This window comes from Oncorhynchus keta, chromosome 15 (genome assembly GCF_023373465.1).
Source record: "Oncorhynchus keta strain PuntledgeMale-10-30-2019 chromosome 15, Oket_V2, whole genome shotgun sequence".
NCBI classification, from domain to species: Eukaryota; Metazoa; Chordata; class Actinopteri; order Salmoniformes; family Salmonidae; genus Oncorhynchus; species Oncorhynchus keta.
In genome coordinates, this window is record NC_068435.1 from 2,413,100 (window position 1) to 2,427,655 (window position 14,556).

The 14,556-nt window shown below is 47.0% G+C and overlaps 1 protein-coding gene across 1 annotated transcript in view; it reads left to right on the forward strand.

The window, feature by feature from the left end:
• The first annotated feature begins 430 nt into the window (after positions 1–430).
• The window catches only part of si:ch211-106k21.5 (trophoblast glycoprotein), a 16,549-nt gene continuing 2,423 nt past the window's right edge, over positions 431–14,556 (forward strand). The window contains exon 1 of the mRNA XM_035764050.2: positions 431–1,473. Within this exon, the coding sequence (XP_035619943.2) occupies positions 1,461–1,473 (13 nt within the window). The 5' untranslated portion in view covers positions 431–1,460. The remainder of the gene's footprint in view (positions 1,474–14,556) is intronic.

The window sequence follows — 14,556 nt, forward strand, 5'->3', positions numbered from 1 at the left end:
AGGAGTCATCATGCCAGGTAGTCCTGAGGCATGGTCCTAGGGCTCAGGTCCTCCGAGAGAGAGAAAGAAAGAGAGAAAGAGAGAATTAGAGAGAGCACACTTAAATTCACACAGGACACCAAATAGGACAGGAGAAGTACTCCAGATATAACAAACTGACCCTAGCCCCCCGACACATAAACTACTGCAGCATAAATACTGGAGGCTGAGACAGGAGGGGTCAGGAGACACTGTGGCCCCATCCGATGATACCCCCGGACAGGGCCAAACAGGAAGGTTATAACCCCACCCACTTTGCCAAAGCACAGCCCCCACACCACTAGAGGGATATCTTCAACCACCAACTTACCATCCTGAGACAAGGTCGAGTATAGCCTACAAAGATCTCCACCACGGCACAACCAAAGGGGGGTAACCCAGACAGGAAGATCACATCAGTGACTCAACCCACTCAAGTGACACACCCCTTCTTGGGACATCATGAAAGAGCCCCAGTAAGCAGTGACTCAGCCCCTGTAATAGGGTTAGAGGCAGAGAATCCCAGTGTCTTCCACATTTAACCCAACCCCTCTGAATCAGAGAGGTGTAGGGGGGCTGCCTTAATCGACATCCACATCATCGGCGCCTGGAGAACAGTGAACTGCCTCGTAGTCTTGTTTTGCCTTTCGGTTACGGGCTCAACTCTCCTACCCACCAGGCTACCTGCCGCCCTAGTTAAACTGTACATAAAACTTTGAACAGTTCTTATTTTCCTAAATAAACAATATATTGCTTGTATGTTCTGGCAACTCAGTGATTGTGATCATTGTGATGATACATTTAAACGTCATTGCCACATTGGTTTTTGGACGTGAACTGAATTGTCCCTGGTGGTATCCTCCAACCATCCCATCTAGCGGAGAAAGGAGGAAAAACACGTACTTCAACAGAGGATTTGGAACTTGACGTTTAAGACGTATCCGTCGACGACCACCAGAGGGCGCTATAGTACTAGGCTACAATATTACTGGGGCGCGGTGTAGGACCATGAACTATACCGACTGTGTTTAAAAGGAAAGTTATTGCTCTTTTAGCATGAACTATACCGACTGTGTTTAAAAGGAAAGTTATTGCTCTTTTTTCCTATGTCATGTTTCAGTCACACCTACCGTGCGCGCACACACACCCTCAAATAAGATTTCCACATTCCGTTTAAAGTTGTTGTCCAACTGCATTGCTGGGAGGCAGGGACAGAGACACACCCATAGGCAAAAGACTCAGGAGAGTGCGGCGATGGTGAATCTGTAGTTACTAAGTCACTCCGTTATTTAGGTTGACGTGATGACGAGGTCGTGGCTGCCGTCCCTGCTGTAGGCTAGTCGTTTTTACAGCGGGTTACATGCTGGCTGTCGCGGACCGGTTGACAGTCGTGTTGGTAAGGCTATGTGCATCTACTGAAGACGAGGCAACAGGTTTCAACCATGGCCGTTAAAGGTAAGATAAACATTACATTCATTCAGGATCGCTACAATTATTATAAAAGTTTATTTTGCCATATGTGAAATGGGGGAATAAGAAAAAGTGAATATTGTTGTTAATTTATTCTTTATTAGAATACAGTTTTGTAATATTTATATTACTCAGTGATATCGTTTAAAATAGGCAAAGTGTGCTGTCTTTAAGTCGTTTGCTTGTTTTTAACTTGTTATTGCTGTAACTAGGTGTAACCATTTGGTTGATAAGCAGAGGGAATGACTGTGTTGCACAGCTGATTAGTTTAATCTAACATTCAGTCTTCAGTCTTTATTTATCTTTATTCGGTCTTTATTTATTTAATCTGCCCTACATTTAAAAAGGGGAAGAAAAACTCACACCAAAAAAGAGTGATGCAAATTTTGCATCATAGCCTGTACAGTCTGAAAAAACTCACCGAGAGAGAATGTAACAGCTCACATTGTTCCAGAATGAGATCACCTGAGAATAAACCTCACCTCCTTTCCTCTCTTCCTTGCCTCTCCTCCTTTCCTATGCTCTCTGTCTCTCTGTACACATCTCTTGACTACAGTAACACAGTACACACATAACAATGTCTCTCTGTAGGCCTACACACCAGAAGATCTCTCTCTCTCTCTCTCTAGCCATTCTACACACACACACACACACACACACACACACACACACACACACACACACACACACACACACACACACACACACACACACACACACACACACACACACACACACACACACACACACACACACACCCTAAGATAAGATCTCTCTCTACCTACTCTACACACACACACACACACACACACACACACACACACACACACACACACACACACACACACACACACACACACACACACACACACACACACACACACACACACACACACACCCACGCACAATGATCTATCATTCTACACACACACACACACACACACACACACACACACACACACACACACACACACACACACACACACACACACACACACACACACACACACACACACACACACCCCTAAGATAAGATCTCTCTACCTACTCTACTCTACACACACACACACACACACACACACACACACACACACACACACACACACACACACACACACACACACACACACACACACACACACACACACACACACACACACACACACACACACACCCATACAATGATCTATCATTCTACACACACACACCCATACAATGATCTATCATTCTACACACACCCTAAGATATTTCATGAACACATACTCTAAGATACACTCTATATACAGCAGCATGTGGACACCCCTTCAAATTAGTGGCCACACTATTTCAAAATATAAAGAAATCGAGCACACAGCCATGCAATCTCCATGGACAAACATTGACAGTAGAATGAATAGAATAGAATGGGCCTTACTGAAGAGCTCAGTGTTTTTCAACGTGATCAACGCAATCGTCATAGGATGCCACCTTTCCCACAAGTCAGTTCGTCAAACTGGGGGCGCTCTGCCCTGCTCGAGCTGCCCCGGTCAACTGTAAGTGCTGTTAATGTGAAGTGGAATCATCTAGGAGCAACAACGGCTCAGTTGTGAAGTGGTAGGCCACACAAGCTCACAGAACACTCACTACTGAGTTCCAAAACGTCTCTGGAAGCAACGTCAGCACAAGAACTGTTCGTCGGGAGCTTCATGAAATGGGTTTCCGTGGCCGAGCAGCCGAAGATCACCATGCGCAATGCCAAGCGTCGGCTGGAGTGGTGTAAAGCTCACCACCATTGGACTCTGGGTTTGGCGGAGGAGAAATACTGGTCTGGGGCTGTTTTTCATTGTTCGGGCCCCTTAGTTTCAGTGAAGGGAAATCTTACCGCTGCAGCAAACAATGACATTCTATACAATTCTGTGCTTCCTACTTTGTGGCAACAGTTTGGGGAAGGCCCTTTCCTGTTTCAGCTTGACAATGCCCCCCGTGCACAAAGTGATGTCCATACAGAAATGGTTTGTCGAGATCGGTGTGGAAGAACTTGACTGGCCTGCACAGAGCCCTGACCTCAACTCCATCGAACACCTTTGGGATGAATTGGAGCCAGGCCTCATCGCCCAACATCAGTCCTCGATCTCACTAGTGTTCTTGAGGCTGAATGGAAGCACGTCCCCGCAGCGATGTTCCAACATCTAGTGGAAAGCCTTCCCAGAAGAGTGGAGGCTGTTATAGCAGCAATGTTCCAACATCTAGTGGAAAGCCTTCCCAGAAGAGTGGAGGCTGTTATAGCAGCAATGTTCCAACATCTAGTGGAAAGCCTTCCCAGAAGAGTGGAGGCTGTTATAGCAGCAATGTTCCAACATCTAGTGGAAAGCCTTCCCAGAAGAGTGGAGAGGCTGTTATAGCAGCAATGTTCCAACATCTAGTGGAAAGCCTTCCCAGAAGAGTGGAGGCTGTTATAGCAGCAATGTTCCAACATCTAGTGGAAAGCCTTCCCAGAAGAGTGGAGGCTGTTATAGCAGCAATGTTCCTACATCATCTAGTGGAAAGCCTTCCCAGAAGAGTGGAGGCTGTTATAGCAGCAATGTTCCAACATCTAGTGGAAAGCCTTCCCAGAAGAGTGGAGGCTGTTATAGCAGCAATGTTCCTACATCTAGTGGAAAGCCTTCCCAGAAGAGTGGAGGCTGTTATAGCAGCAATGTTCCAACATCTAGTGGAAAGCCTTCCCAGAAGAGTGGAGGCTGTTATTGCAGCAATGTTCCTACATATAGTGGAAAACCTTCCCAGAAGAGTGGAGGCTGTTATAGCAGCGAAGGGGGGGACCAACTCCATATTAATGCCCATGATTTTGGAATGAGATGTTGGACAAGCAGATGTCCACATACTTTTGGTCATGTAGTGTATGAACACTCCCAAATACCGCCCCTGAGAATTCTCACTCTGCACCTGAATAACTCTACTGTAGACATACTCCAAGACGAGACATTCCCCAGAAACAAACTGTTTAGATAATGCCAAGTGAGTGTGCCGTTGAACTAGACAAGCGGGTAGGCCTGCTGCTGTTTGCCCAAATAGCACCCTATTCCCTATATAGTGAACTACTTCTGATCAGGGCCAATAGGGAATAGGATGGCATTTGGGACGTCACACTGTTGACTTGCCGTTTCATAGCAGGCAACATAGTACATTAGTCATCCACAACCTTTGACCTCAGTGAGACACTTGAGTCCCACGTGGTACCCTAATCCCTGTACAGTGCACTACTTTTGACCAGAAAAGTACATAGGAGATATGATGCCATTAGGGACACAGTCCACGACTGGGATTTCCAAACACACAGAGACACCCTCATCAGTCAATACGGGGCTATTTCCCTCATCAGTCAATACGGTGCTATTTCCCTCATCAGTCAATACGGGGCTATTTCCCTCATCAGTCAATACGGGGCTATTTCCCTCATCAGTCAATACGGTGCTATTTCCCTCATCAGTCAATACGGTGCTATTTCCCTCATCAGTCAATACGGTGCTATTTCCCTCATCAGTCAATACGGTGCTATTTCCCTCATCAGTCAATACGGTGCTATTTCCCTCATCAGTCAATACGGTGCTATTTCCCTCATCAGTCAATACGGTGCTATTTCCCTCATCAGTCAATACGGGGCTATTTCCCTCATCAGTCAATACGGTGCTATTTCCCTCATCAGTCAATACGGTGCTATTTCCCTCATCAGTCAATACGGTGCTATTTCCCTCATCAGTCAATACGGGGCTATTTCCCTCATCAGTCAATACGGTGCTATTTCCCTCATCAGTCAATACGGTGCTATTTCCCTCATCAGTCAATACGGTGCTATTTCCCTCATCAGTCAATACGGTGCTATTTCCCTCATCAGTCAATACGGTGCTATTTCCCTCATCAGTCAATACGGTGCTATTTCCCTCATCAGTCAATACGGTGCTATTTCCCTCATCAGTCAATACGGTGCTATTTCCCTCATCAGTCAATACGGTGCTATTTCCCTCATCAGTCAATACGGTGCTATTTCCCTCATCAGTCAATACGGTGCTATTTCCCTCATCAGTCAATACGGTGCTATTTCCCTCATCAGTCAATACGGTGCTATTTCCCTCATCAGTCAATACGGTGCTATTTCCCTCATCAGTCAATACGGTGCTATTTCCCTCATCAGTCAATACGGTGCTATTTCCCTCATCAGTCAATACGGTGCTATTTCCCTCATCAGTCAATACGGTGCTATTTCCTCATCAGTCAATACGGTGCTATTTCCCTCATCAGTCAATAAGGTGCTATTTCCCTCATCAGTCAATACGGTGCTATTTCCCTCATCAGTCAATACGGTGCTATTTCCCTCATCAGTCAATACGGGGCTATTTCCCTCATCAGTCAATACGGTGCTATTTCCCTCATCAGTCAATACGGTGCTATTTCCCTCATCAGTCAATACGGTGCTATTTCCCTCATCAGTCAATACGGTGCTATTTCCCTCATCAGTCAATACGGTGCTATTTCCCTCATCAGTCAATAAGGTGCTATTTCCCTCATCAGTCAATACGGTGCTATTTCCCTCATCAGTCAATACGGTGCTATTTCCCTCATCAGTCAATACGGTGCTATTTCCCTCATCAGTCAATACGGTGCTATTTCCCTCATCAGTCAATACGGGGCTATTTCCCTCATCAGTCAATACGGTGCTATTTCCCTCATCAGTCAATACGGTGCTATTTCCCTCATCAGTCAATACGGTGCTATTTCCCTCATCAGTCAATACGGTGCTATTTCCCTCATCAGTCAATACGGGGCTATTTCCCTCATCAGTCAATACGGGGCTATTTCCCTCATCAGTCAATACGGTGCTATTTCCCTCATCAGTCAATACGGGGCTATTTCCCTCATCAGTCAATACGGGGCTATTTCCCTCATCAGTCAATACGGGGCTATTTCCCTCATCAGTCAATACGGGGCTATTTCCCTCATCAGTCAATACGGTGCTATTTCCCTCATCAGTCAAGACGGCGTGCTTTGCCTGTTCTGTTCTATGACAAAACCCAGACCGCAGCTTTCCTATAATCGTACCACGGAACAGATGTTGAAATATTATCAACCACTCCAACCTTTAGACTCTGTTGCCATGGCTACCTGAGTCACTAAGGATGTCGCTCCATATTCCCCACGTAGTCCACTACTATTAACCAGAGCCCTATGACCCTAAAAGGAATAAGGTGCAAGCTAATGTCAGACCAGAGCATTAGGCTACACATGGGTGGGTTAACTAGTATCAGACCAGAGCATTAGGCTACACATGGATGGGTTAACTAGTATCAGACCAGCATTAGGCTACACATGGATGGGTTAACTAGTATCAGACCAGAGCATTAGGCTACACATGGATGGGTTAACTAGTCAGACCAGAGCATTAGGCTACACATGGATTGGTTAACTAGTATCAGACCAGAGCATTAGGCTACACATGGATTGGTTAACTAGTAGGCCTAACATGGATGTTAATGTGGATTCTGTTGAACCACACTGTTAATGTGGACTCTGTTGAACCACACTGTTAGCACACATTTGAATCACTTCAACAACAAATTCCTGGAATTGTTGTTGGATAAGGTTGACTGGTGACTGGTGACTGGTGACTGGTGACTGGTGACTGGTGACTGGTGACTGGTGATTGGTGACTGGGGACTGGTGACTGGTGACTGGTGATTGGTGAATGGTGACTGGTGACTGGTGACTGGGGACTGGTGACTGGTGACTGGTGATTGGTGAATGGTGACTGGTGACTGGGGATTGGTGACTGGTGACTGGGGACTGGTGACTGGTGACTGGTGACTGGTGACTGGTGACTGGTGACTGGTGACTGGGGACTGGTGACTGGTGACTGGTGACTGGTGACTGGTGACTGGTGACTGGTGACTGGTGACTGGGGACTGGTGATTGGGGACTGGTGACTGGGGACTGGTGACTGGTGAATGGTGAATGGTGACTGGTGAATGGTGAATGGTGAATGGTGAATGGTGACTGGGGACTGGGTGACTGGTGAATGGTGACTGGTGAATGGTGACTGGGGACTGGGTGACTGGTGACTGGGGACTGGTGATTGGGGACTGGTGACTGGGGACTGGTGACTGGGGACTGGTGACTGGTGAATGGTGAATGGTGACTGGTGACTGGTGAATGGTGACTGGGGACTGGTGACTGGTGAATGGTGACTGGTGAATGGTGACTGGGGACTGGTGACTGGTGACTGGGGACTGGGACTGGTGACTGGTGACTGGTGATTGGTGACTGGTGAATGGTGAATGGTGACTGGTGATTGGTGACTGGTGACTGGTGACTGGTGATGACTGGTGATGGTGACTGGTGAATCCTGACTGGTGACTGGTGACTAGTGAATGGTGACTGGTGACTGGTGACTGGTGAATGGTGACTGGTGACTGGTGACTGGTGACTGGTGAATGGTGACTGGTGACTGGTGAATGGTGATTGGTGACTGGTGACTGGTGAATGGTGATTGGTGACTGGTGACTGGGTGAATGGTGATTGGTGACTGGTGACTGGTGAATGGTGATGGTGATTGGTGACTGGTGACTGGTGAATGGTGACTGGTGACTGGTGACTGGTGACTGGTGACTGGTGACTGGTGACTGTTCTGGTGACTGGTGATTGGTGACTGGTGACTGGTGACTGGTGGTGACTGGTGACTGGTGACTGGTGAATGGTGATTGGTGACTGGTGACTGGTGAATGGTGACTGGTGGTGATGGTGAATGGTGACTGGGTGGTGATGGTGATGGTGACTGGTGGTGAATGGTGACTGGTGACTGGTGACTGGTGAATGGTGACTGGTGATTGGTGACTGGTGACTGGTGAATGGTGACTGGTGACTGGTGAATGGTGACTGGTGACTGGTGAATGGTGACTGGTGACTGGTGACTGTGAATGGTGATTGGTGACTTGGTGAATGGTGACTGGTGACTGGTGAATGGTGACTGGTGACTGGTGACTGGGGACTGGTGACTGGTGATTGGTGAATGGTGACTGGTGACTGGTGACTGGGGACTGGTGACTGGTGACTGGTGATTGGTGAATGGTGACTGGTGACTGGGGATTGGTGACTGGTGACTGGTGACTGGTGACTGGTGACTAGTGACTGGAGACTGGTGACTGGTGACTGGTGACTGGGGATTGGTGACTGGTGACTGGTGACTGGGGACTGGTGACTGGTGACTGGTGACTGGTGACTGGTGACTGGGGACTGGTGATTGGGGACTGGTGACTGGGGACTGGTGACTGGTGAATGGTGAATGGTGACTGGTGAATGGTGAATGGTGACTGGGGACTGGTGACTGGTGAATGGTGACTGGTGAATGGTGACTGGGGACTGGTGACTGGTGACTGGGGACTGGTGATTGGGGACTGGTGACTGGGGACTGGTGACTGGGGACTGGTGACTGGTGAATGGTGAATGGTGACTGGTGACTGGTGAATGGTGACTGGGGACTGGTGACTGGTGAATGGTGACTGGTGAATGGTGACTGGGGACTGGTGACTGGTGACTGGGGACTGGTGACTGGTGACTGGTGATTGGTGACTGGTGAATGGTGAATGGTGACTGGTGATTGGTGACTGGTGACTGGTGATTGGTGACTGGTGAATGGTGACTGGTGAATGGTGACTGGTGACTGGTGACTGGTGAATGGTGACTGGTGACTGGTGACTGGTGAATGGTGACTGGTGACTGGTGAATGGTGACTGGTGACTGGTGAATGGTGACTGGTGACTGGTGAATGGTGACTGGTGACTGGTGACTGGTGAATGGTGACTGGTGACTGGTGAATGGTGACTGGTGACTGGTGACTGGTGAATGGTGACTGGTGACTGGTGACTGGTGACTGGTGAATGGTGACTGGTGACTGGTGACTGGTGACTGGTGACTGGTGACTGGTGAATGGTGACTGGTGACTGGTGACTGGTGACTGGTGACTGGTGACTGGTGACTGGTGACTGGTGAATGGTGATTGGTGACTGGTGACTGGTGAATGGTGACTGGTGACTGGTGAATGGTGACTGGTGACTGGTGACTGGTGAATGGTGATTGGTGACTGGTGACTGGTGAATGGTGACTGGTGATTGGTGACTGGTGACTGGTGAATGGTGACTGGTGACTGGTGAATGGTGACTGGTGACTGGTGAATGGTGACTGGTGACTGGTGAATGGTGAATGGTGATTGGTGACTGGTGACTGGTGAATGGTGACTGGTGACTGGTGAATGGTGACTGGTGACTGGTGACTGGTGACTGGTGACTGGTGATTGGTGACTGGTGAATGGTGAATGGTGACTGGTGATTGGTGACTGGTGACTGGTGATTGGTGACTGGTGAATGGTGACTGGTGAATGGTGACTGGTGAATGGTGACTGGTGAATGGTGACTGGGGACTGGTGACTGGTGAATGGTGAATGGTGATTGGTGACTGGGGACTGGTGACTGGTGACTGGGGACTGGGGACTGGTGACTGGTGACTGGTGACTGGGGACTGGTGACTGGTGACTGACTGGTGACTGGGGACTGGGGACTGGTGATTGGTGACTGGGGACTGGTGACTGGTGACTGGTGACTGGTGATTGGTGACTGGGGACTGGTGACTGGTGACTGGTGACTGGTGACTGGTGACTGGTGACTAGTGACTGGTGACTGGGGACTGGGGACTGGTGACTGGTGACTGGTGACTGGTGACTGGGGACTGGTGACTGGTGACTGACTGGTGACTGGTGACTGGGGACTGGTGACTGGTGATTGGTGACTGGGGACTGGTGACTGGTGACTGGGGACTGGTGACTGGGGACTGGTGACTGGTGACTGGTGACTGGTGACTGACTGGTGACTGGGGACTGGGGACTGGTGATTGGTGACTGGTGACTGGGGACTGGTGAATGGTGACTGGTGAATGGTGACTAGTGAATGGTGACTGGTGAATGGTGACTGGTGACTGGTGACTGGTGACTGGTGACTGGTGAAGCGATCGTTGCTGCATGATACGGGGGTCTGGTATGGCTCTGAAGGTTAAACAGGTACGGTATATTATGACCACCAATCACAGCGTCATCATAGCACTTTTACTTTTCTTTTAAAGATGGAGGGATTCAATAAGGACTCCCTGGATTCAGTACAGTGCCCCTACTGGTCACGTCATCGTTTGTTGTATGGATACAACAGAGAAGTTGTTTTAGTTGAAGGGGTCCACAACCCAAACCTCTCAGTGACTGTATGTTGACCTGATCAGATAGTTTCAGATCAATGATGAGGTGAATAAATGACCAGCCTGTCTGGTATCTAGACTGTTGGAAAGCCTTCAGAGCCCCGTAGCAGATACACATAGATCAATCAGCTTATCAATGAATGTGTGTGTGTGTGTGTGTGTGTGTGTTAAACACATCAAAATGAAGTCTGCTTCAGTCGGAATAGTTCTGCATATAATACTGCAACAGTAAACACTATCTTTCCATTGTAATAGATTGTAGCAGAAGTTTGAGGCCTATTTTTGTCGTCCTGAGTTTCAACAAAGCCATAAAGCTGTAGCTCAGTTGGTAGAGCATGGCGCTTGTAACGCCAGGGTAGTGGGTTCGATTCCCGGGACCACTCATACGTAGAATGTATGCACACATGACTGTAAGTCGCTTTGGATAAAAGCGTCTGCTAAATGGCATATATATTATATATAAGGATGCGTCCCAAATGATACTGAGTATAAATAACAAGAGGCCGTAGTGCGTCCCAAATGCCACCCTATTCCCCATGTAGTGCACACTCTGGGCTTCGGTCAACGGCAGCGCACTATATAGGGAATAGGGGATGCATTTGAGGCTAGATAAACAGTGGCTTGTCACAGTCCTCAGTCTCTTTGGGAAACCGTCTTTGATAGAGACCGTGTTGAATAATGCTCTTTGTAAACAAATACACTTCCTCCCTCAAACTCCCCTGTGTTTTTCCTAAGAAAATACCCCAAAATACACGTCCTCATGTTGGTAGATAATTACGATGTAGTTCCATCTGGATGTACTTTGACCAGCAGGCAAAGATCGTATACCATATAGCCTGTTGGAGCACATGGTTAACGTACGGTCCTCTCTGAATGCAAGGTTTCATTCTAGCCAAGCTGTAACACACAGTAACCTGTGTAGTGCATCAAGTGTAGTCATACATTTTAGTGTTTACATCAGACTATGAAATGTCTGAGTTCATTAACCCACCTCTCACATGCCCAGGGTACAGTCTGGGTCCAGACCCATAGTTTAGAAACCCTGTTATAGAAACCCTGTTATAGAAACCCTGTTATAGAAACCCTGTTATATAAACCCTGTTATAGTTATAGAAACCCTGTTATAGAAACCCTGTTTTAGAAACCCTGTTATAGAAACCCTGTTATAGAAACCCTGTTATAGAAACCCTGTTATAGAAACCCTGTTATAGAAACCCTGTTATAGAAACTCTGTTATAGAAACCCTGTTATAGAAACCCTGTTATATAAACCCTGTTATAGTTATAGAAACCCTGTTATAGAAACCCTGTTTTAGAAACCCTGTTATAGAAACCCTGTTATAGAAACCCTGTTATAGAAACCCTGTTATAGAAACTCTGTTATAGAAACCCTGTTATAGAAACCCTGTTATAGAAACCCTGTTATAGAAACCCTGTTCTAGAAACCCTGTTATAGAAACCCTGTTCTAGTGATTGAAAGCCATTCTCATTATACAGCTGGTGTACAGCCTTATTACTGCTCGTCACAGCCTCACAGGTGACAGACAGGTGTTTTCTCTCTACGGCTCAGTGGAATCAAATACAACCCGGATTAAAAAGTAAGGGTGGGCAATCTTCCACTCTGTTCTTCCATCTCTCTTTTAGAGAGCCAGTCAGCCAGTCTGCTGGGTTGTTGGGGAGTTCCTGTCTTCTCTTCCTGTTCTATTGTTGTTGAGGAAGTGTGACATCATATCCACACACAGATACAGGCTTTCTCTCTGTCTTTCTGCCAGCCAAACTGATACAGGCTTTCTCCCTGTCTTTCTGCCAGCCAAACTGATACACGCTTTCTCTCTGTCTTTCTGCCAGCCACACAGATACAGGCTTTCTCTCTGTCTTTCTGCCAGCCACACAGATACAGGCTTTCTCTCTGTCTTTCTGCCAGCCACACAGATACAGGCTTTCTCTCTGTCTTTCTGCCAGCCACACAGATACAGGCTTTCTCTCTGTCTTTCTGCCAGCCACACAGATACAGGCTTTCTCTCTGTCTTTCTGCCAGCCACACAGATACAGGCTTTCTCTCTGTCTTTCTGCCAGCCACACAGATACAGGCTTTCTCTCTGTCTTTCTGCCAGCCACACAGATACAGTCTTTCTCCCTGTCTTTCTGCCAGCCATACAGATACAGGCTTTCTCGCCCCCTTTTCCTACCTGTTTAAAATACGTTTTTTAGAGTCAGTTGGGAGAGAGAGTTTTTTAGAGTTAGTTGGGAGAGAGAGTTTTTAGAGTTAGTTGGGAGAGAGAGTTTTTAGAGTTAGTTGGGAGAGAGAGTTTTTAGAGTTAGTTGGGAGAGAGAGTTTTTTAGAGTCCGTTGGGAGAGAGAGTTTTTTAGAGTCCGTTGAGAGAGAGAGTTTTTTAACTATAAAGAAGCTTTTGTTGATCACCTTTCATTTAAATTTGTCCAGAATACCCTTCACAAGTCAGATGGAGAAGACAGTCAGGATTTAGGATCTGTTGACCATTACAGAGTTGGTTCTGTTGACAGACAGACAGACTCAACACAACAACAATATAGTATAGACAACAGACACAATACAGTAGACAGGCGTGAGAGGTGGACGTCTGATCCCCAGCGTTCTGCGTCGCCAGGCCAACGGCCTCCCAGACTTGTCAACAACCAGCCAGGAGCCTCAGAAGGGTTGCTACAGGGGTTGCTGGGTAACAGATTCCTGGTTACGTCTCTGTGGAACAACAAATAGCATGTCTCTCTGGGAGGGAGAGGCCCAGGACAGCAACACAATTAGACCCAACCAAATCTTGAGAAAACTCAAAGATAATTAATTGACACATTGGAAAGAATTAACAAAAAAACAGAGCAAACTAAAATGCTATTTGGCCCTACACAGAGAGTACACAGTGGCAAAATACCTGACCACTGTGACTGACCCAAACTTAAGGAAAGCTTTGACTATGTACAGACTCAGTGAGCATAGCCTTGCTATTGAGAAAGGCCGCCGTAGGCAGACCTGGCTCTCAAGAGAAGACAGGCTATGTGCTCACTGCCCACAAAATGAGGTGGAAACTGAGCTGCACTTCCTAACCTCCTGCCAAATGTATGACCATATTAGAGACAAATAATTACCTCAGATTACACAGATCCACAAAGAATTTGAATACAAAATCCAATTTTGATAAACTCCCATATCTCCTGGGTGAAATACCACCGTGTGACATCACAGCAGCTGGATGTGTGACCTGTTGCTACAAGAAAAGGGCAACCAGTGAAGAACAAACACCATTGTAAATGCAACCCATATTTATGTTTATTTATTTTCCCTTTTGTACTTTAACCATTTGCACATCGTTACAACGCCGTATAAAGACATATTATGACATTTGACATGTCTTTATTCTTTTGGAACTTCTGAGAGTGTAATGTTTATTTTTATTGTTTATTTCACTTTGTTTATTATCTACTTCACTTGCTTTGGCAAAGTTAACATATGTTTCCCATGCCAATAAAGCTCTTAAATTGAAAGTGAATTGAGAGAGAGAGAGAGAGGGAGAGGGAGGGAACTGCACTGGCCAACTTTGTAATCACAATCATGACACAATGTCTGTCTGTCTCTCTCTCCTCTCTCTCCTCTCTCTTCTCTCTTCTCTTTCTACTCTCTCATTGTCTGTCTGTCTCTCTCTCTCTCTCTCTCTCTCTCTCTCTCTCTCTCTCTCTCTCTCTCTCTTCTCTCATTGTCTGTCTGTCTCTCTCTCTTGGCCCTCCCTCCTCTGTCTCTGTCTCTGTCTCTGTCTCTGTCTCTGTCTCTGTCTCT